The 27,593-nt window shown below is 42.9% G+C and overlaps 1 protein-coding gene across 1 annotated transcript; it reads left to right on the top strand.

The window, feature by feature from the left end:
- The first annotated feature begins 15,864 nt into the window (after positions 1-15,864).
- Positions 15,865-19,225, top strand: LOC139374410 (forkhead box protein I1c-like). The gene is made up of 2 exons (XM_071115464.1): positions 15,865-16,498; positions 18,582-19,225. The coding sequence occupies exons 1-2, from the start codon at positions 15,916-15,918 to the stop codon at positions 19,223-19,225; spliced, it is 1,227 nt and encodes a 408-aa protein (XP_070971565.1). The 5' UTR covers positions 15,865-15,915.
- Positions 19,226-27,593: the final 8,368 nt, after the last annotated feature.

Raw genomic sequence — 27,593 nt, 5'->3', positions numbered from 1 at the left:
GGTTCAACGAGTCCACTGTTCCCTAGCACCAATACCACATGAGAATCAGCCGCCTAGATCGACATCATCTCAGGTATCTGGAGACTGGTCGCTGTGAAGGGAATGTATCGGGAGAAGAGAGAGTACTGGTCGCTGTGAAGGGAATGTATCGGGAGAAGAGAGAGTACTGGTCGCTGTGAAGGGAATGTATCGGGAGAAGAGATAGTACTGGTCACTGTGAAGGGAATGTATCGGGAGAAGAGAGAGGTGACCTGGAAGGGCTGCAAGCTATCATGCAATGCAAATTAATTACTTAAAAATCATACAATGTGATTTTCTGGATTTTTGTTTTAGATCCCGTCTCTCACAGTTGAAGTGTACCTATGATAAAAATTACAGACCTCTACATGCTTTGTAAGTAGGAAACCCTGCAAAATCAGCAGTGTATCAAATACTTGTTCTCCCCACTGTATGTTGATGTGGGACGCTGTCCTCAAACAATCTCATGGCATGCTTTTGCTGTAAAGCCTATTGTAAATCAGACAATGCCGTTCGATGAACAAGAATGTAAACTTTTAACCGATATAAGACCCTTGTATGTACCTAAATGTTTAATATCCATAATTTTTATGATTATTTACTTGAATTGCACGCCCTCCAATTTCACCGTAGGTTGTCGAAAGGTGTCCCGCTGGCGGGAAGTCTAGACCTAAGTTAACCAGGTTAAAGATGGTATACTTGATAAAACTAGTCATTCTAAAACTGTACCAAGGGACAGAGCAGCGACACACCTATTAATGAGGGATCTGGGTCAGGTAGATATATGGAGGCTTGTCAATCCTAGAGAGAAGGAACATATGTTTTATTCACACAACCATACATCTCATTCCAGGATAGATTACTTCCTAATTTACAAGAGTATGACAAAAGAGGTGATAGATAGTAAAATAGGGGTTATTGATTTGACTGATCACACAACAGTGTGATTATGTATAGTAGTTGAGGTTGATATGGCTAAGGAAAGCATTAGATGGAGGATGAATACATTCTTATTTCAAGACAAAACATTTCACGTTTCACCTCAATGACGATGGCAAGTTTTTTTTTTAAACAAACATTGGTTCCACTGACAAATTGAGTACAGTATGGGAGGACTAAAGCTTATGTTAGGGGCAAAATAATAGCACAGACCAGTAGAAAGAAAAGGAAAGATAGAGAGAGTTGAAAAACTAGAGTCTCAAATTAAAGAGCTGGAAAAAGAGTTATCCAAGAAAAATGCTGAGTCACTGTTGAAACAAGTCTGTGTTCTGAAGTTTCAATTACAAGAGATCTATAACAAAAAGGCTGAATATGCAATGTTTTGGCTGAGGACAAACTGACAAAGTGGCGAATTCTTTTTGTAAATTATTGGCTAGACAATTGAAACAAAAAGACACCAGTTTCGTAATACCTACTTTCAAAAATGGAAGTGGGAGGTAATGACTGGTACAAAAGATATTAACAATGTGTTTTGTGACTTTCATTCAGCTTTATAAGTCTGAATGTTACTGAGACCCAACAAAATGTAATGCCATTCTTTATAAGATATAGCTTCGGAGGGCCAAATACAGGAGGTGGATGTGTAACAGTATTACTTTAAGCCGTCCCCTCGCCCATACCCGGGCGCGAACCAGGGACCTTCTGCACACATCAACAACTGACGCCTACGAAGCGTCGTTACCCATCGCTCCACAAAAGCCGCAGCAACCAGTAATCCGGGTCAACAGCATCAATGTAACAGTATAATTTTAGACCGTCCCCTCGCCCATACCCGGGCGCGAACCAGGGACCTTCTGCACACATCAACAGTCACCCTCGAAGTATCGTTACCCATCGCTCCACAAAAGCCACGGCCCTTGCAGAGCAAGGGGGAACCACTACTTCAAGGTTTAGAGCAAGTGACGTCACCGATTGAACCGCTATTTAGCGCACACTGCTAACTAAGCTAGCCGTTTCACATCCGTTACAGATGCTACTATACTAAAATCTGAGATAAGAACAGCCCTCACCAGGATTAGACAGCTACCCAGGTGGATGCTACTATACTAAAATCTGAGATAAGAACAGCCCTTACCAGGATTAGACAGCTACCCAGGTGGATGCTACTATACTAAAATCTGAGATAAGAACAGCCCTCACCAGGATTAGACAGCTACCCAGGTGGATGCTACTATACTAAAATCTGAGATAAAGAACAGCCCTCACCAGGATTATTAGGCTTCCCAGTTTGATACTCTGTTACTAAAATCTGAGACAACAGCCATCACCTAAATGAAGTATGGAAAGTCACCTGGATGTCACGACCTCCGTCGAAGTCGGTCCTTCTCCTTGTTCGGGAAAGGAGAGAGACCGGAGGTCGACGTCACCGGTCTTATAGCCATTGCCACTCCACCTTTCATTTTCCATTTGTTTTGTCTTGTTTTCCCGCACACCTGGTTCACATTCCCTCATCAGACTAAGTGTATATTACCCTCTGTTTCCCCCATGTCTGTGTGGAACTGTTCTTTGTGTAGGGTGTTACGCTACAGGCTGACTTGCGCTAGGTTTGTTTATAACATAGGTTTGTTTGTTTTGTTTAATCCGGTTCATGTTACCGTGGTTGTACTTTGTGCTGCCTCGCCTGTGCCTTTGGGCCAGGGTGTATATTAAAGCTGTTATCACCCATCTCTGCTCTCCTGTGCCTTTGGGCCAGGGTGGATATTAAAGTTCTCCTGTTATCACCCATCTCTGCTCTCCTGTGCCTTTGGGCCAGGGTGGATATTAAAGTTCTCCTGTTATCACCCATCTCTGCTCTCCTGCGCCTGACTTCCCGGCAACCAGTCACTCACCCCTTTACACTGGATTAGAAGGCTTCCCAGTTGGATGCTCCTATACTAGAATCTGAGATAAGAACAGCCATCACCTAAATGAAGTCTAGAAAGTCACCAGGATTAGACAGCTCTCCAGTTGAGTCCTGTAACAGGAATTGTGACGTATTAACTCCTTTATCAACACCTGGAACTGTGTACGCAGGAGATCTGGAACTGGAGCAGCTACACTTAATAAGGCACTCATCTCATTAATTCTCAATAAGGATAGAGACCCCACTGACCCAGGGAGTTTTTGCCCTTTCAGTTTAATTGGAGTTGATTGTAAGGTGCATTTATCAAGTGGGTTAAGGTATTATACTCCAATCCAAGAGCAGCGGTCCTCACAAATGGTATGATCTCTTCCTTTTTAAAAATCTGTTGAGGGGAACCCAGCTGGGTAGTCCTCTCTCACCTCTACTTTTTACTGTATTTTTGGAGCCCTTGGCAGCAGCAATCAGAGCTGATTCAGGAATCAAAGGAGTGATGGGAGGTGCCAGAGAGCATAACTTGTCAGCATAATATGCTGACAATATATTGTTACTTATTAAGGGAACCGGCCACAACAATCTCTTTGGTTTTGAACACAATTGACATGTTCTCACAGATATCTGGTTATAAGATTAATTGGCAGAGGCTATGCCTGTATCCAAATTCTGTCATCCTGTTGTAATTACTTCATTACAGATCAAATGGGTACCATCAGGGATGAAATAACTGGGTATAAAATTGAGCAACAAACTACAGAATGTCGTGCAAATTAATATGATGCCACTACTACAAAAAATAAAGAATATTTTTGATAAATGGAGGTTGCTTAATCTTACTTTATGGGGTAAAATAAATACTGTTAAAATGGTTTTGGCCCCACAGTTTAATTATGTGTCCATGATGCTCCCTGTGGCCATTTCTCCCTTACTATTTAAGATGGGAAAAAAAACAGAAAAATTGTGAACCTGTTATATGCTCCAATGGATAAAGGAGGACTAGCATTACCCAAAGTAGAACTATACAACATATCATTTGAAGTAGCCAAATTGGCCAGACACTGGGACAATTATGATTCCCATTTGGGATTGACTCAGATTGAGAGGTCTATCACAGCCCTGTTTAAACCTACTGAGGCATTATCACAAAAAAAGTATTCAGAGAGAGTCAACTGAAGAGGCTAACCCAATCCTACAACATTCCCAAGAGGTATGGGTTAAGATGCATTAGATGTTTGGATTTTATTCTTCCGTATGGCACAACCCATCGGTTTACATAGGAAAATGTATCTGGGAGGTATGGCTTAGACAAGGCCTGCATGCAGTAGGGGATCTATATATGAGAAAGGAACGCTTATGCTGTCATACCCTGACCTTAGAGAGCCATTTTATTTCTCTATTTGGTTAGGTCAGGGTCGATTGTGGGGTGGGCATTCTATGCTTTGTATTTCTGTGTGTTTGGCCGCGAGTGGTTCCAATCAGAGGCAGCTGTCTATCGTTGTCTCTGATTGGGAATCATACTTAGGCAGCCTGTTTTGCCATCTTAGTTGTGGGTAGTTATATGTGTTAGTGGCCTGTATAGCCCTAGTAAGCGTCACGGTCGTTTTTGTTGGTGACATTTATAACATTAAAAGAAAATGTACCCTCAACACGCTGCACCTTGGTCCTGTCATTTCCCTGACGACGTTCGTGACATATGCCCTATCAGGACCTGAATGGAAAGGAGATTTCTGGAAATACATACAACTAAGGAACTGCATGGGGTCTCTTATGAGTATTTTGTAATTGTATTTGTATTTATTATGGATACCCATAAACTGCTGCCAAAGAAGCAGCTACTCTTCCTGGGGTCCAGCAAAATTAAGGCATTTACACCATTTTAAAAACATTACAATACATTCACAGATTTCACAACACACTGTGTGCCCTCAGGCCCCTACTCCACCACTACCACATATCTACAGTACTAAATCCATGTGTATGTATAGTGCGTATGTTATCGTGTGTGTGTGCATGTGTCTGTGCCAATGTTTGTGTTGCTTCACAGTCCCCGCTGTTCCATAAATTTCCAAGATGGCGTAGCAGTCAAGACGTCTTTGTCCTGTCGTGTCCCTTGTATATATCGTTTGACATATTTTTCGTAGCATATCCAAATATTTTGCTAAACCTCATCTAAATACTCTCCTGCAACCCGCCTCACCCAATGTGGCGTGGATCTGCTTTTTTTTCCTAAAGTATTTATATTTACTTCGGATCTGGACTCCCTCAACTGAAGCTAGCCAGCTAACTACGATTGCGCAACCAGGGGTGGAAAAACCTTGGATCATTGTTACTCTAACTTCCGCAACGCATATAAGGCCCTGCCCCGCCCTCCTTTCGGAAAAGCTGACCACGACTCCATTTTGTTGATCCCTGCCTACAGACAGAAACTAAAACAAGAGGCTCCCACGCTGAGGTCTGTTCAACGCTGGTCCGACCAAGCTGACTCCACACTCCAAGACTGCTTCCATCACGTGGACTGGGACATGTTTCGTATTGCGTCAGATAACAATATTGACGAATACGCTGATTCGGTGTGCGAGTTCAGTAGAACGTGCGTTGAAGATGTCGTTCCCATAGCAACGATTAAAACATTCCCTAACCAGAAACCGTGGATTGATGGCAGCATTCGCGTGAAACTGAGAGCGCGAACCACTGCTTTTAATCAGGGCAAGGTGACTGGTAACATGACCGAATACAAACAGTGCAGCTATTCCCTCCGCAAGGCTATCAAACAAGCTAAGCGTCAGTACAGAGACAAAGTAGAATCTCAATTCAACGGCTCAGACACAAGAGGCATGTGGCAGGGTCTACAGTCAATCACGGACTACAAAAAGAAATTCAGCCCAGTCACGGAACAGGATGTCCTGCTCCCAGGCAGACTAAATAACTTTTTTGCCCGCTTTGAGGACAATACAGTGCCACTGACACGGCCTGCAACGAAAACATGCGGACTCTCCTTCACTGCAGCCGAGGTGAGTAAGACATTTAAACGTGTTAACCCTCGCAAGGCTGCAGGCCCAGACGGCATCCCCAGCCGCGCCCTCAGAGCATGCGCAGACCAGCTGGCCGGTGTGTTTACGGACATATTCAATCAATCCCTATACCAGTCTGCTGTTCCCACATGCTTCAAGAGGGCCACCATTGTTCCTGTTCCCAAGAAAGCTAAGGTAACTGAGCTAAAAGACTACCGCCCCGTAGCACTCACTTCCGTCATCATGAAGTGCTTTGAGAGACTAGTCAAGGACCATATCACCTCCACCCTACCCGACACCCTAGACCCACTCCAATTTGCTTACCGCCCAAATAGGTCCACAGACGATGCAATCTCAACCACACTGCACACTGCCCTAACCCATCTGGACAAGAGGAATACCTATGTGAGAATGCTGTTCATCGACTACAGCTCGGCATTTAACACCATAGTACCCTCCAAGCTCGTCATCAAGCTCGAGACCCTGGGTCTCGACCCCGCCCTGTGCAACTGGGTACTGGACTTCCTGACGGGCCGCCCCCAGGTGGTGAGGGTAGGCAACAACATCTCCACCCCGCTGATCCTCAACACTGGGGCCCCACAAGGGTGCGTTCTGAGCCCTCTCCTGTACTCCCTGTTCACCCACGACTGCGTGGCCACGCACGCCTCCAACTCAATCATCAAGTTTGCGGATGACACAACAGTGGTAGGCTTGATTACCAACAACGACGAGACGGCCTACAGGGAGGAGGTGAGGGCCCTCGGAGTGTGGTGTCAGGAAAATAACCTCACACTCAACGTCAACAAAACTAAGGAGATGATTGTGGACTTCAGGAAACAGCAGAGGGAACACCCCCCTATCCACATCGATGGAACAGTAGTGGAGAGGGTAGTACGTTTTAAGTTCCTCGGCGTACACATCACAGACAAACTGAATTGGTCCACTCACACAGACAGCATCGTGAAGAAGGCGCAGCAGGGCCTCTTCAACCTCAGGAGGCTGAAGAAATTTGGTTTGTCACCAAAAGCACTCACAAACTTCTACAGATGCACAATCGAGAGCATCCTGGCGGGCTGTATCACCGCCTGGTACGGCAACTGCTCCGCCCACAACCGTAAGGCTCTCCAGAGGGTAGTGAGGTCTGCACAACGCATCACCGGGGGCAAACTACCTGCCCTCCAGGACACCTACACCACCCGATGTTACAGGAAGGCCATAAAGATCATCAAGGACATCAACCACCCGAGCCACTGCCTGTTCACCCCGCTATCAACCAGAAGGCGAGGTCAGTACAGGTGCATCAAAGCTGGGACCGAGAGACTGAAAAACAGCTTCTATCTCAAGGCCATCAGACTGTTAAACAGCCACCACTAACATTGAGTGGCTGCTGCCAACACACTGACACTGACACTGACTCAACTCCAGCCACTTTAATAATGGGAATTGATGGGAAATGATGTAAATATATCACTAGCCACTTTAAACAATGCTACCTTATATAATGTTACTTACCCTACATTATTAATCTCATATGCATACGTATATACTGTACTCTATATCATCGACTGCATCCTTATGTAATACATGTATCACTAGCCACTTTAACTATGCCACTTTGTTTACATACTCACCTCATGTATATACTGTACTCGATACCATCTACTGTATCCTGCCTATGCTGCTCTGTACCATCACTCATTCATATATCCTTCTGTACATATTCTTTATCCCCTTACACTGTGTATAAGACAGTAGTTTTGGAATTGTTAGTTAGATTACTTGTTGGTTATTACTGCATTGTCGGAACTAGAAGCACAAGCATTTCGCTACACTCGCATTAACATCTGCTAACCATGTGTATGTGACAAATAAAATTTGATTTGATTTGATTTTACCAGATATCAGTCAGCAAACCATTGCCAGCGGTCATCAGCTAACCTTCAGCTCGGAAAGCTCTCGCCAGTTCGAACAACGTGACCAGAGCATAACGGACCTGTTATTTTTATCCCCGGATTCCTACCGCAAACTGAACATTTTCATCGGGATCTTCACAACTAGCTAACCGCAATCCCGGATGACTACTCCTGGCTAGCGTTTCCATCCCAGAGCAAGCACCAATTTAGCTTGAAGCTAGCCTGGCCAGGGCTCCTGTGCTACCACCGAAGCATACTCCTGGGCTACAATATTGGCCTGCTAGCTACCTAGAGCTACTTGGAACCCTACTAATTCCATGACTGGTCTATCGACGTCACCGCACGAAGAGGCAAAAACAGACTTACCTCAATCGCGACGTCCCCCAAAGGCTAACTCTCTAGCCCCTGCTATCTGCTTGCTTGCTAACCCGGTCTGCTAACTGCTAGCCCTTGCTAACTGCTTGCTTGCTAACCCGGTCTGCTAACTGCTAGCTTGCCCTGGTCTATTAACTGATAGCCCATGCTAACTGCTAGTTTGCCCTGGTCTACTAGCTGCTAGCTTGTTTAGCTCCGGCCTACTAACTGTTAGCTTGTTAGCCTGCTAACTGTCTGAATCGCCGTGTCCCCAGCCAGCCCAACCACTCACTGGACCCATATGTTCACTTGGCTACGCATGTCTCTCTCTAATATCAATATGCCTTGTCCATTACTGTCCTGGTTAGTGATTACTGTCTTATTTCACTGTAGAGCCTTTAGCCCTGCTCAATATGCCTTAACCAACCATGTTGTTCCACCTTCTACATATGCGATGACATCACCTGGTTTAGACATCTCTAGAGACTATATCTCTCTCTTCATTACTCAATGCCTAGGTTTACCTCCAATGTACTCACATCCTACCTTACCTTTGTCTGTACACTATGCCTTGAATCTATGCTATCGTGCCCAGAAACCTGCTCCTTTTACTCTCTGTTCTGAACGTGCTAGACGGCCAGTTCGTATAGCCTTTAGCCGTACCCTTATCCTACTTCTCCTCTGTTCCTCTGGTGATGTGGAGGTTAATCCAGGTCCTGTAGTGCCTAGCTCCACTCATCCCCCAGGTGCTCTCATTTGTTGACTTCTGTAAATGTAAAAGCCTTGGTTTCATGCATGTTAACATTAGAAGCCTACTCCCCAAGTTTGTTTTACTCACTGCTTTAGCACACACTGCCAACCCAGATGTCTTAGCCGTGTCTGAATCCTGGCTTAGGAAAACCACCAAAAACCCTGAAATCTACATTGCTAACTATAAAATTTTCCGCCAAGATAGAACTGCCAAAGGGGGCGGTGTTGCAATCTACTCCAAAGATAGAAAGTAATACAGAACTCTGCAGGCTAAGTCTGTACCCAAACAATTTGAGCTTCTACTCCAAAAAATTCACCTTTCCAGAAACAAGTCTCTCACTGTTGCCGCTTGCTATAGACCTCCCTCTGCCCCCAGCTGTGCCTTCGATACCATTTGTGAACTGATTGCCCCCCATCTATCTTCTGAGCTCGTGCTACTAGGTGACCTAAACTGGGACATGCTTAACACCCCGGCCATCCTACAAACTAAGCTTGATGCCCTCAATATCACACAAATTATCAATGAACCTACCAAGTACAACCCCAAATCAGTAAACACGGGCACCCTCATAGATGTCATCCTAACTAATTCGCCCGCCAAATACACCTCTGCAGTTTTCAATCAAGATCTCAGCGATCACTGCCTCATTGCCTGCATCCGTAATGGGTCTGCGACCAAACGACCACCCCTCATCACTGTCAAACGCTCCCTGAAACACTTCTGCAAGCAGGCCTTTCTAATCGACCTGACCGGGGTATCCTGGAATGACATTGACCTCATCCCGTCAGTAGATGATAACTGGCTATTCTTTAAAAGTGCCTTCCTCACCATCTTAAATAAGCATGCCCCTCTCAAAAAATGTAGAACTAGGAATAGATATAGTCCTTGGTTCACGCCAGACCTGTCTGCCCTTGACCAGCACAAAAACATCCTGTGGTGTTCTGCATTAGCATCGAATAGCCCCCGTGATATGGAACTTTTCAGGGAAGTTAGGAACAAATATACACAGGCAGTTAGAAAAGCTAAGGCAAGCTTTTTCAAACAGAAATTTTTATCCTGTTGTACTAACTCCAAAAAGTTCTGGGACACTGTAAAGTCCATGGAGAATAAGAGCAGCTGCCCACTACTCTGAGGCTAGGAAACATTGTCACCACCGATAAATCCGCTATAATTGAGAATTTCAATAAGCATTTCTCTCCTACTGGCCACGCTTTCCACATCGCCACCCCTACCCCGGTCAACTGCCCGGCACCGTCCACAGCAACCCGCCAAAGCCCTCACCACTTCTCCTTTACCCAAATCCAGATAGCCGGTGTTCTGAAAGAGCTGCAAAATCTGGACCCCTACAAATCAGCAGGGCTAGACAATCTGGACCCCTACAAATCAGCAGGGCTAGACAATCTGGACCCCTACAAATCAGCCGGGCTAGACAATCTGGACCCTCTCTTTCTAAAATTATCTGCCGAAATTGTTGCAACCCCTATTACTAGCCTGTTCAACCTCTCTTTCGTATCATCTGAGATTCCCTAAATATTGGAAATCTGCCGCGGTCATCCCCCTCTTCAAAGGGGGTGACACTCTAGACCCAAACTGCTACAGACCTATATCTATCCTACCCTGTCTTTCTAAGGACTTTGAAAGCCAAGTTAACAAACAGCTTACTGACCATTTCGATACCCACCGTACCTTCTCCGCTATGCAATCTGGTTTCAGAGCTGGTCATGGGTGCACCTCAGCCACGCTCAAGGTTCTAAACGACATCATAACCGCCATCGATAAGAGACATTACTGTGCAGCCGTATTCATCGACCTGGCCAAGGCTTTCAACTCTGTCAATCACAACATTCTTATTGGCAGACTCGACAGCCTTGATTTCTCAAATGATTGCCTCGCCTGGTTTACAAACTACTTCTCTGATAGAGTTCAGTGTGTCAAATCGGAGGGCCTGTTGTCTGGACCTCTGACAGTCTCTATGGGTGTGCCACAGGGTTCAAATCTCGGGCCGACTCTCTTTTCTGTATACATCAATGATGTTGCTGTTGCTGCTGGTGATTCTCTGATCCACCTCTACGCAGACGACACCATTCTGTATATTTCTGGCCCCTCCTTGGACACTGTGTTATTAACTAACCTCCAGACAAGCTTCAATGCCATACAACTCTCCTTCCGTGGCCTCCAACTGCTCTTAAACGCAAGTAAAACTAAATGCTTTTCAATCGATCGCTGCCCGCACCTGCTCGCCTGTCCAGCATCACTACTCTGGACGGCTCTGATTTGGACAACTACAAATACCAGGGTGTCTGGTTAGACTGTAAACTCTCCTTCCAGACTCACATTAAGCATCTCCAATCCAAAATTAAATCTAGAATTGGCTTCCTATATCGCATGAAAGCATCCTTCACTCATGCTGACAAACATACCCTCGTAAAACTGACCATCCTACCAATCCTCGACTTCGGTGATGTCATCTATAAAATAGCCTCCAACACTCTACTCAACAAACTGGATGCAGTCTATCACAGTGCCATCCGTTTTGTCACCAAAGCCCCATACACTACCCACCATTGCGACCTGTACGCTCTCGTTGGTTGGCCCTCGCTTCATACTCGTCGCCAAACCCACTGGCTACAGGTTATCTACAAGTCTCTGCTAGATAAAGCCCCACCTTATCTCAGCTCACTGGTCACCATAGCAGCACCCACTCGTAGCACGCGCTCCAGCAGGTATATCTCACTGGTCACCACCAAAGCCAATTCCTCCTTTGGTCGTCTTTCCTTGCAGTTCTCTGCTGCCCATGACTGGAACGAATTGCAAAAATCTCTGGAGCTGGAGACTCACATCTCCCTCACTAGCTTTAAGCACCAGCTGTCAGAGCAGCTTACAGATCACTGCACCTGTACATAGCCTATCTGTAAACAGCCCATCTATCTACCTACCTCATCCCCATACTGGTATTTATTTATTTTGCTCCTTTGCACCCCAGTATCTCTACTTGCATACTCATCTTCTGCTGATCTACCATTCCAGTGTTTAATTGCTATATTGTAATAACTTCGCCACCATGGCCTATTTATTTCCTTAACTTACCTCATTTGCACTCACTGTATATAGACTTTTTGTTTTCTTTTGTTCTACTGTATTATTGACTGTATGTTTTGTTTATTCCATGTGTAACTCTGTGTTGTTGTATGTGTCGAATTGCTACGCTTTATCTTGGCCAGGTCGCAGTTGCAAATGAGAACTTGTTCTAAACTGGCCTACCTGGTTAAATAAAGGTGAAATAAAAAAAAAAAAATAAAGTGTTTTTTAATCTATTTTTTAAATATAATTTTACTGCTTGCATCAGTTACTTGATGTGGAATAGAGTTCCATGTAGTCATGGCTCTATGTAGTACTGTGTGCCTCCCATAGTCTGTTCTGGACTTGGGGACTGTGAAGAGACCTCTGGTGGCATGTCTTGTGGGCTATGCATGGGTGTCCGAGCTGTGTGCCAGTAGTTTAGACAGAGAGCTCGGTGCATTCAACATGTCAATACCTCTCATAAATAAAAGTAGTGATGAAGTCAATCTCTCCTCCTCTTTCAGCCAGGAGAGATTGACATGCATATTATTAATATTAGCTCTCTGTGTACATCCAAGGGCCAGCCGTGCTGCCCTGTTCTGAGCCAATTGCAATTTTTCTAAGTCATTTTTTGTGGCACCTGACCACATGACTGAACAGAAGTCAGGGTGCGACAAAACTAGGGCCTGTAGGACCTGCCTTGTTGATAGTGTTGTTAAGAAGGTAGAAACTAGGGCCTGTAGGACCTGCCTTGTTGAAAGTGTTGTTAAGAAGGTAGAAACTAGGACCTGTAGGACCTGCCTTGTTTATAGTGCTGTTAAGAAGGTAGAAACTAGGGCCTGTAGGACCTGCCTTGCTGATAGTGTTGTTAAGAAGGTAGAAACTAGGGCCTGTAGGACCTGCCTTGTTGATAGTGTTGTTAAGAAGGCAGAGTAGTGCTTTATTATAGACAGACTTCTCCCCGTTTTAGCTACTACTGCATCAATATGTTTTGACCATGTTTACAATCCAGGGTTACTCCAAGCAGTTTAGTCCCCTTAACTTGCTCAATTTCCACATTATTTAGTTGAGGTTGAGTGTTTAGTGAGTGTTTTGTCCCAAATACAATGCTTTTAGTTTTAGACATATTTAGGCCTAACTTATTTCTTGCCACCCACTCTGAAACTAACTGCAGCTCTTTGTTGAGTGTTGCAGTCATTTCAGTCGCTGTAGTAGCTGACATGTATAGTGTTGAGTCATCCACATACATAGACACACTGGCTTTACTCAAAGTCAGTGGCATGTCGTTGCCTTATCTTGCCAATGAAAAAGTAATTAAAGTAGTTTGCAATATTAGTGAGCTTTGTGATGGATGAATGAGCCATCTGATTCAATGAAGGAAGGAGCCAAGTTAGCTTTTTTCCCCAAAAATGTAATTTAAGGAGAGATGAAAACTTGTTAAAACAATATTTCATGTTACCAGGAATATCACACTCCTCTTCAGTGTGTTATAAAAGAGTCTCAATACGCACAATGTAAATGCACAGTGGCCAAAATCTAAATTGCACCTGGGCTTGAATAATACATAGGGCCTTTCTCTTGCATTTCAAAGATGATGGTACAAAAGAACGGTTGATCCATTGTGTTATATTCTACTACATTCCTTTCACATTTCCATAAACTTCAAAGTTTTTCCTTTCAAATGGTACCAGGAATATGCATATTCTTGCTTCAGGGCCTGAGCAACAGGCAGTTAGATTTGGGTATGTCATTTTTGGCAAAACATTTCATTTTTCATCTCATTTCATGTTTCATGAATTCCTCCAGTGGAACACAGACGTTTGTCGCCATCGTGTGGCTATTACGTACACTGCATGATGTGTTGGTTGCGGAGGAGAGAGAGAACTCACGGCGCTATCGTTCGGTTAATCTGTGAACTGGGTCACTGTCGCATTTCTCCAATATCAGTCTGTCTACAGTAGAGGACGCTATAGCCCCACTGATGGTGTAGGCCATCAGAGGAGTTTGGGACATGTATTACTTGCAGCGTTCTAAAACGTGAACGACAAATGATTGATTAAATAAATGATAAATGGCCAATATTCTTTGCCAATATTATAAATTGCGGGATACTAAAAGAGTCTGAGCTTGTAGGGCAGGTCTATGAATTTGATAGGATTACATGACATTTTTCCAAACCTGAACCTTGTGTGATGGACGGGTGTCATTTGCAAGCAGTGTTTCTGAAGGAGATTGTACTGGTAGGTGTGTTAAAATAGCATGCTGCTTTTTAAGATTCCAAGGCAGTTGGTTTCTTTTTTTTTATCTCATCTATATGAACATGATGATCGATCATCACATAAAGTTGTTCATGTGATCTTGTTATACAAGAAGAAAAGCTATTTTAGAAACTGGACAAGAGCTACACTACATCAACAGTTTTTTGTTGTTTTCCATTGTTTGGATTATTAGTTTATGATTAATGAGGGTTTTTACTCAATTGACACAGGAATGTGGTCACATTGTTTATTCTGTCTTATCCGGTATTCAATAAAATCAGATTTAAAGTGTTTTCTAATTTTATAGATAGTCTGAGGCAACAGGCTGATAGCATTATACACCCACAGGTCTTAGTTTAGGCCACACACTTGTATAGTCACACACACGCACGCACGCACACACACACACACACACACACACACACACACACACACACACACACACACACACACACACACACACACACACAAACAAACACTCAAAGCAAATCTAATTGAATAATGAAATAAGACATATTTGTATAAATATAATATTTATTAATATTATTATTATTATTATTATTATAAGTTATTGTCATAAGCCCAGTGAAATTAATATAATAATGAATAGGACTACTACTTTCAGGCTACTCATTATAATAGGCCAAATGGGAATCTAGGCTTCTGCTGTTACCAATATTACTACTGCTAATAATAAGGATGACATTCATAATATTATGGATAACAATAATCATGATGTAGACAGAGATATGCTACCTTATATAATAATATAATCATGTCTTAGACAGAGATATGCTACCTTATATAATAATATAATAATGTCTTCGACAGAGATATGCTACCTTATATAATAATATAATCATGTCTTAGACAGAGATATGCTACCTTATATAATAATATAATAATGTCTTCGACAGAGATATGCTACCTTATATAATAATATAATCATGATTTAGACAGAGATATGCTACCTTATATAATAACATAATCATGTCTTCGACAGAGATATGCTACCTTATATAATAATATAATAATGTCTTAGACAGAGATATGCTACCTTATATAATAATATAATAATGTCTTAGACAGAGATATGCTACCTTATATTTATTAGATAGGCCCATTAATCTCCCATTTACTCCCGCCCCCAACCCTAAAAAAGCTAATTTACTAGCATTGAATACATATTATTAGAAACTATTCATATGTAAATGTATATTATAATAATACTAGTATTTATGGTAGTAATTATAACAACCATAATTAAAAATATATATTATATATTAAAAGCCTTTGGAGAACAGTAGGGGGAAGTGGGAAGTAATTTTTTTAATTAGACCTATCTACTGGCGCAAATTTGAATAATTCACAAACTCAATTGTTGTATTAATATTACATTTCAAGTAAACACTTTCTGTCGGGTTTTATGTTGCCGTTAGTATGAAACATAGAGAAGTTATTATTTCACACCTCTGCCTGTCAATTCTCAACTAAATTCAATGGCCACACCCCCAACCAGTTAGTGAGTGTCTATTGGCTGTTGGAGATTATCTAGTGTCTGGATGAGAAACTGTCGATCTGAAGTTATAAAATTAAAACTCAGATTTTGGATTCTGGCACTTGTTGCTGACGTTGCGCGCTTGGGATCAGTTCGTCCGTTTGAACCGTTACTGTTGTGTTCTAATTCCGTTCGGGTTGTCCTCCCGAGTGGAGCATGAACTCCATCGACCCTTCAGTACACCACACCTCGTCTCCAACAGCAAGCTCTCTCCAACCCCAGCCCAAGAGCACCCAGGAGCCGCCGGAGATGGCTGTCTACTGTGATAACTTCAGCATGTACCACCAGCCTGGACTCCAGAGCGCACAGAGACCGTCTGGATACGGCCTGGGAGATTACGCGTCATCCCTGTGGTTGAACGGGCCCCCCGTGAACTCCTCCACCCCATACCTGCACGGAAACAACACAGCATCCTTTATGCCACCTTCCTACGGTACCCAGCGGCAGTTCCTTACCAACTCTCCCGGGTTCGGGGGTCCGGACCTGGGTTGGCTGTCCATCGCCAGTCAGGAAGAATTGCTAAAACTGGTCCGTCCTCCATACTCTTACTCTGCGCTCATCGCCATGGCGATCCAGAACGCACACGAAAAGAAGTTGACCCTGAGTCAGATCTACCAGTATGTCGCGGATAACTTCCCGTTCTACAAGAAGAGCAAGGCGGGGTGGCAGAACTCTATCCGACACAACCTGTCACTCAACGACTGCTTTAAAAAGGTCCCCCGCGATGAGGACGACCCAGGTATTATCCCATCCTGTTCTATTCTATCTTTGTAACATCTAGGGCCATTTGTAGATAGATTTTAATTAGTCAGGCAGGCTATGTGATTCAGCTGTCGGTTAGAAATCCTATAAAAACACGTGTAAAAGTTTGGGCCTAAAACCGATTGAACAAATTGGTGTAGGCCTGTTGCTAAACTAACGTAGAACGTTAGACAACGTAAAACGTAAAACAAAACGCCTGAGCGGGAGTTCCCACATCTGGTTTTCAATCGGAAAAGAAGATAGGTTGAATTAGCTAATTCCCTTATAAACAACTACCGCTAAGGGTGGTTGCAGGCTATCATGTCAGTTCAAATCAGTTCGATAAAATAAAGGCTTATTCAAACCATATGCTGATAATTGTTCATTTTATCCTTTAATTTGTTTCCTTTATTTTGAAGACTAGAATGCTTATCATTGTGCATATTAAATCTAGGAATTGTTATCAGCAGTGTCCCATAGACTTGAGATGAGTCAAATGTAATATATCTAATATATTGACTGGCCTTTGCTTCTTTAGCATGGGACATAGAAATAACCATGAGGTCATTTTAGAGATTAGAATATATATTATTCTAGAGTTTAGATTAGATATATGTGGTCATTCTATAGATTAGAATATATATTATTGTGTAGATTAGATTAGAACTATTTGGTCATTCTATAGATTTGAATATATATATATTATAAACACGTGTAAAATATATATATATATATATATGTTATTCTGTATATATGTTATTCTGCAGATTAGATTAGAACTATGCAGATTAGAATATATATTATTATGTAGATTAGATTAGAACTATGAGGTCATTCTAAAGATTAGAATATATATTATTATGTAGATTAGATTAGAACTATGAGGTCATTCTAGAGATTAGAATATATATTATTATGTAGATTAGATTAGAACTATTTGGTCATTCCATAGATTAGAATATATATTATTCTAGAGATTAGATTAGGACTATGTGGTCAATATTAGATTGCCCCAAAAGTTTGTTATAATACACTGTAAAAAAAAATCCTATTGTTTTTATGATAATTTACTGGCAGCCAGTTACCTGTAAATTACTGTAAATAAAGGTACATTATGTTACCGTAAATGCGTTTAACATTACTATAAAGTTTAGTGTAAGAAACTTTATGGATTACAACATAACAGTTAGCTTGTTATTAGATGCTTCGTGTCCATACTGAGTGGGCCTTCAGTTTCCTACCATGGCAGTTTATAGATAAAAGGTTTGATATCCTAATCCTGGAAGGGCAGAGCGGAGCACCCATATTCTAGGGAATGACACAATTTTAACCCCAAATTCATTCAAATGAATAGCTACCTAGACATTGATTTCCTCATCAGTGTATCATTCCAAAGCCAGAGTATTAGGTGCATCACATCACTGTTTGTGATAATGTGCACAATACTAAATTACTACAACATTATGTGGATTTGTGGCCCGCACATGGAATGAGTGGCCCGCACATGGAATGAGTGGCCCACACATGGAATGAGTGGCCCCCACATGGAATGAGTGGCCCGCACATGGAATGAGTGGCCCGCACATGGAATGAGTGGCCCGCACATGGAATATTGCTGCTCATAGGGCTTTATTCCTTTATTATTTCACACAAGTCTTCATTCTGTATGCGGGCCTCATTTATTTGATCCTGTAATGTTTTTTTATCCCAGCATTAGTTTTCTCATGTTTAGGATGAGCACATCTCCCTCCAGTTCTTCATTGGATATGTACATATTACTAATGTGTATATATTAATAATGTATTAATATATAAATACTATATAATAATGTCTTATTAATATATAAATACTAAATAATAATGTCTTATTAATATATACATACTATGTAATCCTGTCTTGTTAATATATAAATACTGTATAATACTGTCTTATTAATATATAAATACTATATAATATTGCCTTATTAATATATAAATACTGTATAATAATGTCTTATTATATAGTATTTATATATTAATAAGACATTATTATATAGTATTTATATATTAATAATGCTAAAGTTTCTATTATTTATGTTGCAGGTAAAGGGAACTACTGGACGTTGGATCCTAACTGTGAGAAGATGTTTGACAACGGGAACTTCAGGAGGAAGAGGAAGCGTCGCTCCGACTCCACTAACAGCACCAAAACAGAGGACGGCCGAGCAGCCCCGCCCATCAAGACCTTAGACAGCCCCCAGCTCCTAGGCCCCGCCTCCCCAGACATGGAGGTGGTCAGTGAGGGTCACAAGAGCTCCCCCCCCCCGGGCCTGGCGTCCGGTGGCACTCCGTGTTTTAATAACTTCTTCAGCAGTATGGCTGGGCTGGGCTCCGGGCCTCTAGGGGCCTCCGTTCCTCTCTCCTCTGGTCCCTCCAGCAGACAGACTAGCTCTCTGGGGCTGGTCAACGAGCTGACCAATAGGAACATTACAGCCCTCCATAGCAGCCCATACCACAACCACACACCCCACACCCCCACCCCAGGCCAGGACAGTCACAGCCCGGGGGTCTCAGAGGCGGGCCTCGGGGGCCACGGCCACCCAGCAGACAGCCTGTCTCCCTTCAACAGAGGACTGTACTACAACACATTCAGTGGAGGGGGGCAGGCAGGACAGTTCAACAGCCACTTCTATAACAGCTTTAGTGTCAACAATATCTTATACCCCCGAGAGGGCACAGACGTATAGTCACTGACGTATAGCCACATATAGCATATAGTTTATAGTCACGGACTTATAGCAAGGGGCTACGACAGGTCTAGGTGGTCAGCCATATCAGAGGGCTTGGCAAACCAGTCAATACATAAGGACTTCACAGGACAGATACAGACCATTCATATGACAGACCATTCATATGACCTTCACAGGACAGAGACAGACCAGTCCATTCATACGGCCTTCACAGGACAGAGACATACCATTCATATGACAGTCTGTTCATATGACCTTCACAGGACAGAGACAGACCAGTCCATTCATACGGCCTTCACAGGACAGAGACAGACAAGTCCATTCATATGGCCTTCACAGGACAGAGACAGACCAGTCCATTCATACGGTCTTCACAGGACAGAGACAGACCATTCATATGACCTTCACAGGACAGAGACAGACCAGTCCATTCATACGGCCTTCACAGGACAGAGACAGACCAGTCCATTCATACAGTCTTCACAGGACAGAGACAGACCATTCATATGACCTTCACAGGACAGAGACACACCAGTCCATTCATAAGGCCTTCACAGGACAGAGACAGACCATTCATATGACCTTCACAGGACAGAGACAGACCAGTCCATTCATACGACCTTCACAGGAGAGAGACAGACCAGTCCATTCATACGGCCTTCACAGGACAGAGACAGACCAGTCCATTCATACGTCCTTCACAGGAGAGAGACAGACCAGTCCATTCATACGGCCTTCACAGGACAGAGACAGACCAGTCCATTCATATGGTCTTCAAAGCAAAGAGACAGAGCTCTGACGACACCTTTATGAATCTCAAACTGTACAGCCACAGTCAGCAGGCAGCTCCATTGGCCTATTCACTTTACCAATCTGTCAGTGGACTTCACCAATACAGATCACGTGCCTGAAAAACTCCCAATCCATGCCAACACAGAGAGGACGGAGGAATGTACTGCAGCCAAATTGTTAGGCTGTTCATATTTGACCAAACTTGTCAACCTCTCTATAACGATCCAGCTGCTTATCTCAAAATAAACCACTGAAATGAACATGTGACTATATATCCAGAATCCTCATCTGGAATGCCAATAGGGATCACAAAACTCACCACTGATCCAGATTTCTACCCATTGTTTTAGCACTGGAGGTGCTGTGGTAATACTGAAGGTACTGTGGTACTAGATACTGTGTTAGCACTGGAGATACTGTGGGACTAGATACTGTGGGACTAGATACTGTGGGACTAGATACTGTGGGACTAGGTACTGTGGGACTAGGTACTGTGTTAGCACTGGAGATACTGTGGGACTAGATACTGTGGGACTAGATACTGTGTTAGCACTGGAGATACTGTGGGACTAGATACTGTGGGACTAGATACTGTGGGACTAGGTACTGTGGAACTAGATACTGTGGGACTAGGTACTGTGGGACTAGATACTGTGGGACTAGGTACTGTGGTACGAGGTACTGTGTTAGCACTGGAGATACTGTGGGACTAGATACTGTGGGACTAGATACTGTGGGACTAGGTACTGTGTGACTAGATACTGTGTTAGCACTGGAGATACTGTGGGACTAGATACTGTGGGACTAGATACTGTGGAACTAGATACTGTGGGACTAGGTACTGTGGGACTAGATACTGTGGGACTAGGTACTGTGGTACGAGGTACTGTGTTAGCACTGGAGATACTGTGGGACTAGATACTGTGGGACTAGATACTGTGGGACTAGGTACTGTGTGACTAGATACTGTGTTAGCACTGGAGATACTGTGGGACTAGATACTGTGGGACTAGATACTGTGGAACTAGATACTGTGGGACTAGGTACTGTGGGACTAGATACTGTGGGACTAGGTACTGTGGTATGAGATACTGTGTTAGCACTGGAGATACTGTGGGATTAGATACTGTGGGACTAGATACTGTGGGACTAGATACTGTGGGACTATATACCGTGGGACTAGATACTGTGGGACTAGATACTGTGGGACTAGATACTGTGGGTCTAGATACTGTGGGACTAGGTACTGTGGGACTAGATACTGTTGGACTAGATACTGTGGGACTAGATACTGTTGGACTAGATACTGTGGGACTAGATACTGTGGGACTAGATACTGTGGGACTAGATACTGTGGGACTATATATCGTGGGACTAGATACTGTGGGACTAGATACTGTGGGACTAGATACTGTGGGTCTAGATACTGTGTGACTAGGTACTGTGGGACTAGATACTGTTGGACTAGATACTGTGGGACTAGATACTGTTGGACTAGATACTGTGGGACTAGATACTGTGGGACTAGGTGCTGTGGGACTAGATACTGTGGGACTAGATACTGTGGTTCTAGGTACTGTGAGATGAGATACTGTGGGACTAGGAACTGTGGGACTAGATACTGTGTTAGCACTGGAGATACTGTGGGACTAGATACTGTGGGACGAGATACTGTGGGACTAGATACTGTGGGACTAGATACTGTGGGACTAGATACTGTGGGACGAGATACTGTTGGACTAGATACCATGGGACTAGGTACTGTGGGACTATATACTGTGGGACTAGATAATGCGGGACTAGATACCATGGGACTAGGTACTGTGGGACTATATACTGTGGGACTAGATACCATTGGACTAGGTACTGTGGGACTAGATACTGTGTTAGCACTGGAGATAATACGGGACTAGATGCTGTGGGACTCAATTCCATTGGACTAGTTACTGTGGGACTAGGTACTGTGGGACTAGATGCTGTGTGACCAGGTACTGTGGGACTAGATACCGTGGGACTAGCTACTGTGGGACTAGGCATTGTGGGACTAGATGCTGTGGGACTAGATACTGTTGGACTAGATGCTGTGGGATCAGGTGCTGTGGGACTAGATAACATGGGACTAGATACTGTGGGACTAGATGCTGTGGGACTAGATGCTGTGGGACTAGGTACTGTGGGACTAGATACTGTGGGACTAGATACTGTGGGACTAGATACCATGGGACTAGATACTGTTGGACTAGATACTGTGGGAAAGATACCATTGGACTAGATACTGTGGGACTAGATACTGTGGGACTAGATACTGTTGGACTAGATACTGTGGGACTAGATACTGTGGGACTAGATACCATGAGACTAGATACCATGGGACTATATACTGTGGGACTAGATACTGTGGGACTAGATGCTGTTGGACTCATTACCATGGGACTAGATACTATGGGACTTGGTACTGTTGGACTCACTACCATGGGACTAGATACTGTGGGACTCATTATCATGGGACTCGGTACTGTGGGACTAAGTACTGTTGGACTCATTACCATGGGACTAGATACTGTGGGACTAGATACTGTGGGACTCATTATCATGGGACTAGATACTGTGGGACTCATTATCATGGGACTAAATACTGTGGGACTAGGTACTGTGAGACTCATTATCATGGGACTAGATAATGTGGGACTCAGTACTGTGGGATTTATTACCATGCGACTAGGTACTGTGGGACTAGATACTGTTGGACTCATTACCATGGGACTATGTTCCATGGGACTAGGTACTGTGGGACGTTACCATGGGACTAGGTACTGTGGGACGTTACCATGGGACTAGGTACTGTGGGACATTACCATGGGACTAGGTACTGTGGGACTAGGTACTGTCGGACTAGGTACTGTGGGATTAGATACTGTTGGACTCATTACCATGGGACTAGGTTCCATGGGACTAGGTACTGTGGGACATTACCATGGGACTAGGTACTGTGGGACGTTAACATGGGACTAGATACTGTGGGACTAGGTACTGTGGGACTAGGTACTGTGGGACCAGATACTGTGGGACCAGATGCTGTGGGACTAGGTACTGTGGGACCAGATTCTGTGGGACTAGGTACTGTGGGACCAGATACTGTGGGACCAGATGCTGTGGGACTAGGTACTGTGGGACCAGATACTGTGGGACTAGATACTGTGGGACCAGATGCTGTGGGACTAGATACTGTGGGACCAGATGCTGTGGGACTAGGTACTGTGGGACCAGATACTGTGGGACCAGATGCTGTGGGACTAGGTACTGTGGGACGTTACCATGGGACTAGATACTGTGGGACTAGGTACTGTGGGACCAGATACTGTGGGACTAGGTACTGCGGAACTAGGTACTGCGGAACTTACTGCTGGTTGGGGAACATTTTGATTGAAACCACAATATTAACGCTCTTATGAGTGTACATGCATTTTTGTATATTATATATCAGTGGAGGCTGCTGAGGGGAGGACGGCTCATAATAATGGCTGGATCGGAGCAAATGGAATGGCATGCAACCATGTGTTTGATGTATTTGATACCATTCCACTCATCCCATTCCAGCCATTATATATATATATATATATATATATATATATATATATATATATATACACACACTTCATGACCAAAAGTTTGTGGACACCTACTCGTCTCAGCTCATTCTAAAATCATGGGCATTAATATGAAGTTGTTCCCCCTTAGCTGCTTTAACAGTTTCCGCTTTCCACAAGATGTTGCAACGTTTCTGTGGGGACTTGCTTCCATTCAGCAACAAAAGCATTAGTTAGGTCGGCATTGATGTCCGGGCAGTGATGTTGGGCGATTAGGCCTGACTCACAGTCTGCGTTCCAATTAATCCAAAAAGTGTACGATTGGTTTGAGGTCAGGGCTCTGTATAGGCTAGTCAAGTTCTTCCACAACGATCTCAACAAACCATGTCTGTATGGACCTAACTTTGTACACGAGAACATTATCATACTGAAACAGGAATGGGCCTTACCCAAACTGTTGCCACAAAATTGGAAGCACAGAATAGTCTAGAATATCATTGTATGCTGTAGCGTTAACATTTTCCTTCACTGGAACTAAGGGGCCTAGCCCGAACCATGGAAAAAAGACCCAGACCATAATTCCTCCTCCACTAAACTTTACAGTTGGCACTATGCATTCGGGCAAGTAGCGTTCTCCTGGCATCCGCCAACCCAGATACGTCTGTCGACTACCAGATGGTGAAGCATGATTCTTCACTCCAGAGAATGCGTTTCAACTGCTTCAGAGTCCAATGGAGGCGAGCTTTACACCATTTCAGCCGATGCTTGGAAATGCGCATTGTGATCTTAGGCTTGTGTGAAGCTCCCGATGAACAGTTATTGTGCTTATGTTGCTTCCAGAGGCTGTTTGGAACTCGGTAGTGAATGTTGCAACCGAGAACAGGTGATTTTTACCCGCTATATGCGTCAGCATTTAGCAGGCCCGTTCTGTGAGCTTGTGTGGCCTACCACTTTACCGCTGAGCCATTGTTGCTCCAAGATTTTCCCACTTCACAATAACAGCATTTACAGTTGGGTAGCTCTAGCAGGGCAGAAATTTGACGAACTATCTTGTTGGAAAGGTGGCATCCTATGACGGTGCCACGTTGAAAGTCACTGAGTTCTTCAGTAAGGCCCATTCTACTGCCAGTGTTTGTCTATGGAGATTGCATGGCTGTGTGCTTGATTTTATACACCTGTCAGCAAAGGGTGTGGCTGAAATAGCCGAATCCACTAATTTGAAGGGGTGTCCACATACTTTAGTATATATATACAGTACCAGTCAAAAGTTTGGACACACCTACTCATTCAAGGGTTTTTCTTTATTTTTGTATTATTTCCTACATTGTAGCATAATAGTGAAGACATTAAAATGACAAAATAACACACATGGAATCATGTACTAACCAAAAAAGTGTTAAATCAACCAAAATATATTTTATATTTTAGAAGCTTCAAAGTTGCCACCCTTTGCCTTGATGACAGCTTTGCACACTTTTGGCATTCTCTCAACCAGTTTCACCTGTAATTATTTTAAAACAGTCTTGAAGGAGTTCCCACATATGCTGAGCACTTGTTGGCTGCTTTTTATTCACTCTGCGGTCCAACTCATCACAAACCATCTCAATTGGGTTGAGGTCGGGTGATTGTGGAGGCCATGTCCTCTGATGCAGCACTCCATCACTCTCATCCTCGGTCAAATAGCCCTTACACTGCCAGGTGTGTTGGGTATTTGTGTCCTGTTGAAAAACAAATGATAGTCCAACTAAGCACAAACCAGATGGGATGGCGTATCGCTGCAGGATGCTGTGGTAGCCATGCTGGATAAGTGTGCCTTGAATTCTAAATACATCACTGACATTGGCACCAGCAAAGCACCCCCACACAATCACACCTCCTCCTCCATGCTTCACGGTGGAAACCACACATGCGGAGATCATCCGTTCACCTACTCTGCGTCTCTCAAAGACACAGAGTTTGGAACCAAAAATCTAAGTTTTGATGTCTTCACTATTATTCTACAATGTAGTAATTATTATTCCACGAAATAGTAAAAATAATGAAAAACCCTTGAATGAGTAGGTGTGTCCAAACTTTTGAGTGGTAGTGTATATACTGTATGTGTATATGTGTATATGTGTATACGTGTGTATTTTTTGTAAATGATATATATTAGATTGTAACTATTTAAATGATGTACAGATTCTTCTTCTAGACCCATATAGGTTATTATTTTACCTAATTATGTTTTTTTTGTTCTTACCTCTACCTGGCTGTAAATGACATGTCATGGAGTCAGATCAGATGGTGAAAAATATACCAGCACAGCTTGACGTTCTCTTTATAAATATGACTTTTGTCATTTCACCTCCTCGTTGTACAGTGACATCCCACTGGGCACAAACTGGTTGAATAACTTTGTTTTCACTTTGAAAACTGATTGGATTTGCAAAAAGGCATCAATGTACCAGCACAGATTGATGTTCTCCTTTAAAACATGCCACAATGTAAAGGAATTCCTGGAATTGTATCATTTCTTTCACCTACCTTTTCAACTAAATCCAATGACATGGTTAAATACAACTCAATCAAAATGTAAATATAAACTAGATGTTGAACTGATGACTGTGCCCAGTGGGTTGTCATGGTGAATCATATCAAACGTATCAAGAATAGCATCAGTAAATCATTGGGGGTTTTCTTGAGGAAAACATCATGGAACAGTAAATATATCAGATTGTATCATCAGCTCTCAGGTTTCAATATGACATCATGACCATGTGTAACTGCAGCATAATAATGATACAAAATATAATATCCTCTTATAGTTTGTCTTCACTTTTCACATGCATCATCAAACTCCTCTGTGATCATCAATAAACTTAATGTGATCATATTGTATCTGGAGAGTCCCTGCTCATTGAAAATGTTGAAAAACAGTATGTGTTTAAATCACTGAATGGGCTTTTACAACTGTTGACATTTCTTTAGAAAGATGGGAATGTAATTTTAAATGTGTTTGCCCCTTGCTATATGAATGCAATATGACTGCAATATGACTGCTATATGACTGCTATATGACTGCTATATGAATGCAATATGACTGCTATATAACTGCTATATGACTGCTATATGACTGCTACATGACTGCTATATGAATGCAATATGACTGCTAAATGACTGCTATATGACGGCTATATGACTGCTATATGACTGCTATATGACTGCTATATGACTGCTACATTACTGCTACATGACTGCTATATGACTGCTATATGACTGCTATATGACTGCTATATTTGTTACGGTTTTCTTCCGGCGAAGGAGAGGCGTACCAAAATGCAGCGTGGTTATTTCGATACATGTTTAATAAAAGATAAACACAAACAATACAAAACAATAAACGTAACGTGAAAACCTAAACAGCCTATTCTGGTGCAAACTAACACAGAGACAGGAACAATTACCCACGAAACACTCAAAGAATATGGCTGCCTAAATAAGGTTCCCAATCAGAGACAACGATAAACACCTGCCTCTGATTGAGAACCACTCCAGGCAGCCATAGACTATTCTAGACAACCCCACTAAACCACAATCCCAATACCTACAAAAACCCCAAGACAAAACACACCACATAAAATAACCCATGTCACACCCTGGCCTGAACAAAATAATAAAGAAAACACAAAATACTAAGACCAGGGCGTGACAATATTACTGCTACATGAGCGCTACCTTAATGCTATATGACTGCTATATTACTGCTATAATACTGCTATATTACTGCTATATTACTGCTATATTACTGCTACATGAGCGCTACCTTACTGCTATATGACTGCTATATTACTGCTATAATACTGCTATATTACTGCTATATTACTGCTATATTACTGCTACATGAGCGCTACCTTACTGCTATATGACTGCTATATGACTGCTATATTACTGCTATATTACTGCTATATGACTTCTATATGACCTCTATATTACTGCTATATTAC

The sequence above is a fragment of the Oncorhynchus clarkii genome, chromosome 19 (genome assembly GCF_045791955.1).
Source record: "Oncorhynchus clarkii lewisi isolate Uvic-CL-2024 chromosome 19, UVic_Ocla_1.0, whole genome shotgun sequence".
NCBI lineage: Eukaryota > Metazoa > Chordata > Actinopteri > Salmoniformes > Salmonidae > Oncorhynchus > Oncorhynchus clarkii.
The sequence above is the reverse complement of the archived record's forward strand: the minus strand, read 5'-3'. Positions and strand labels throughout refer to the sequence as shown.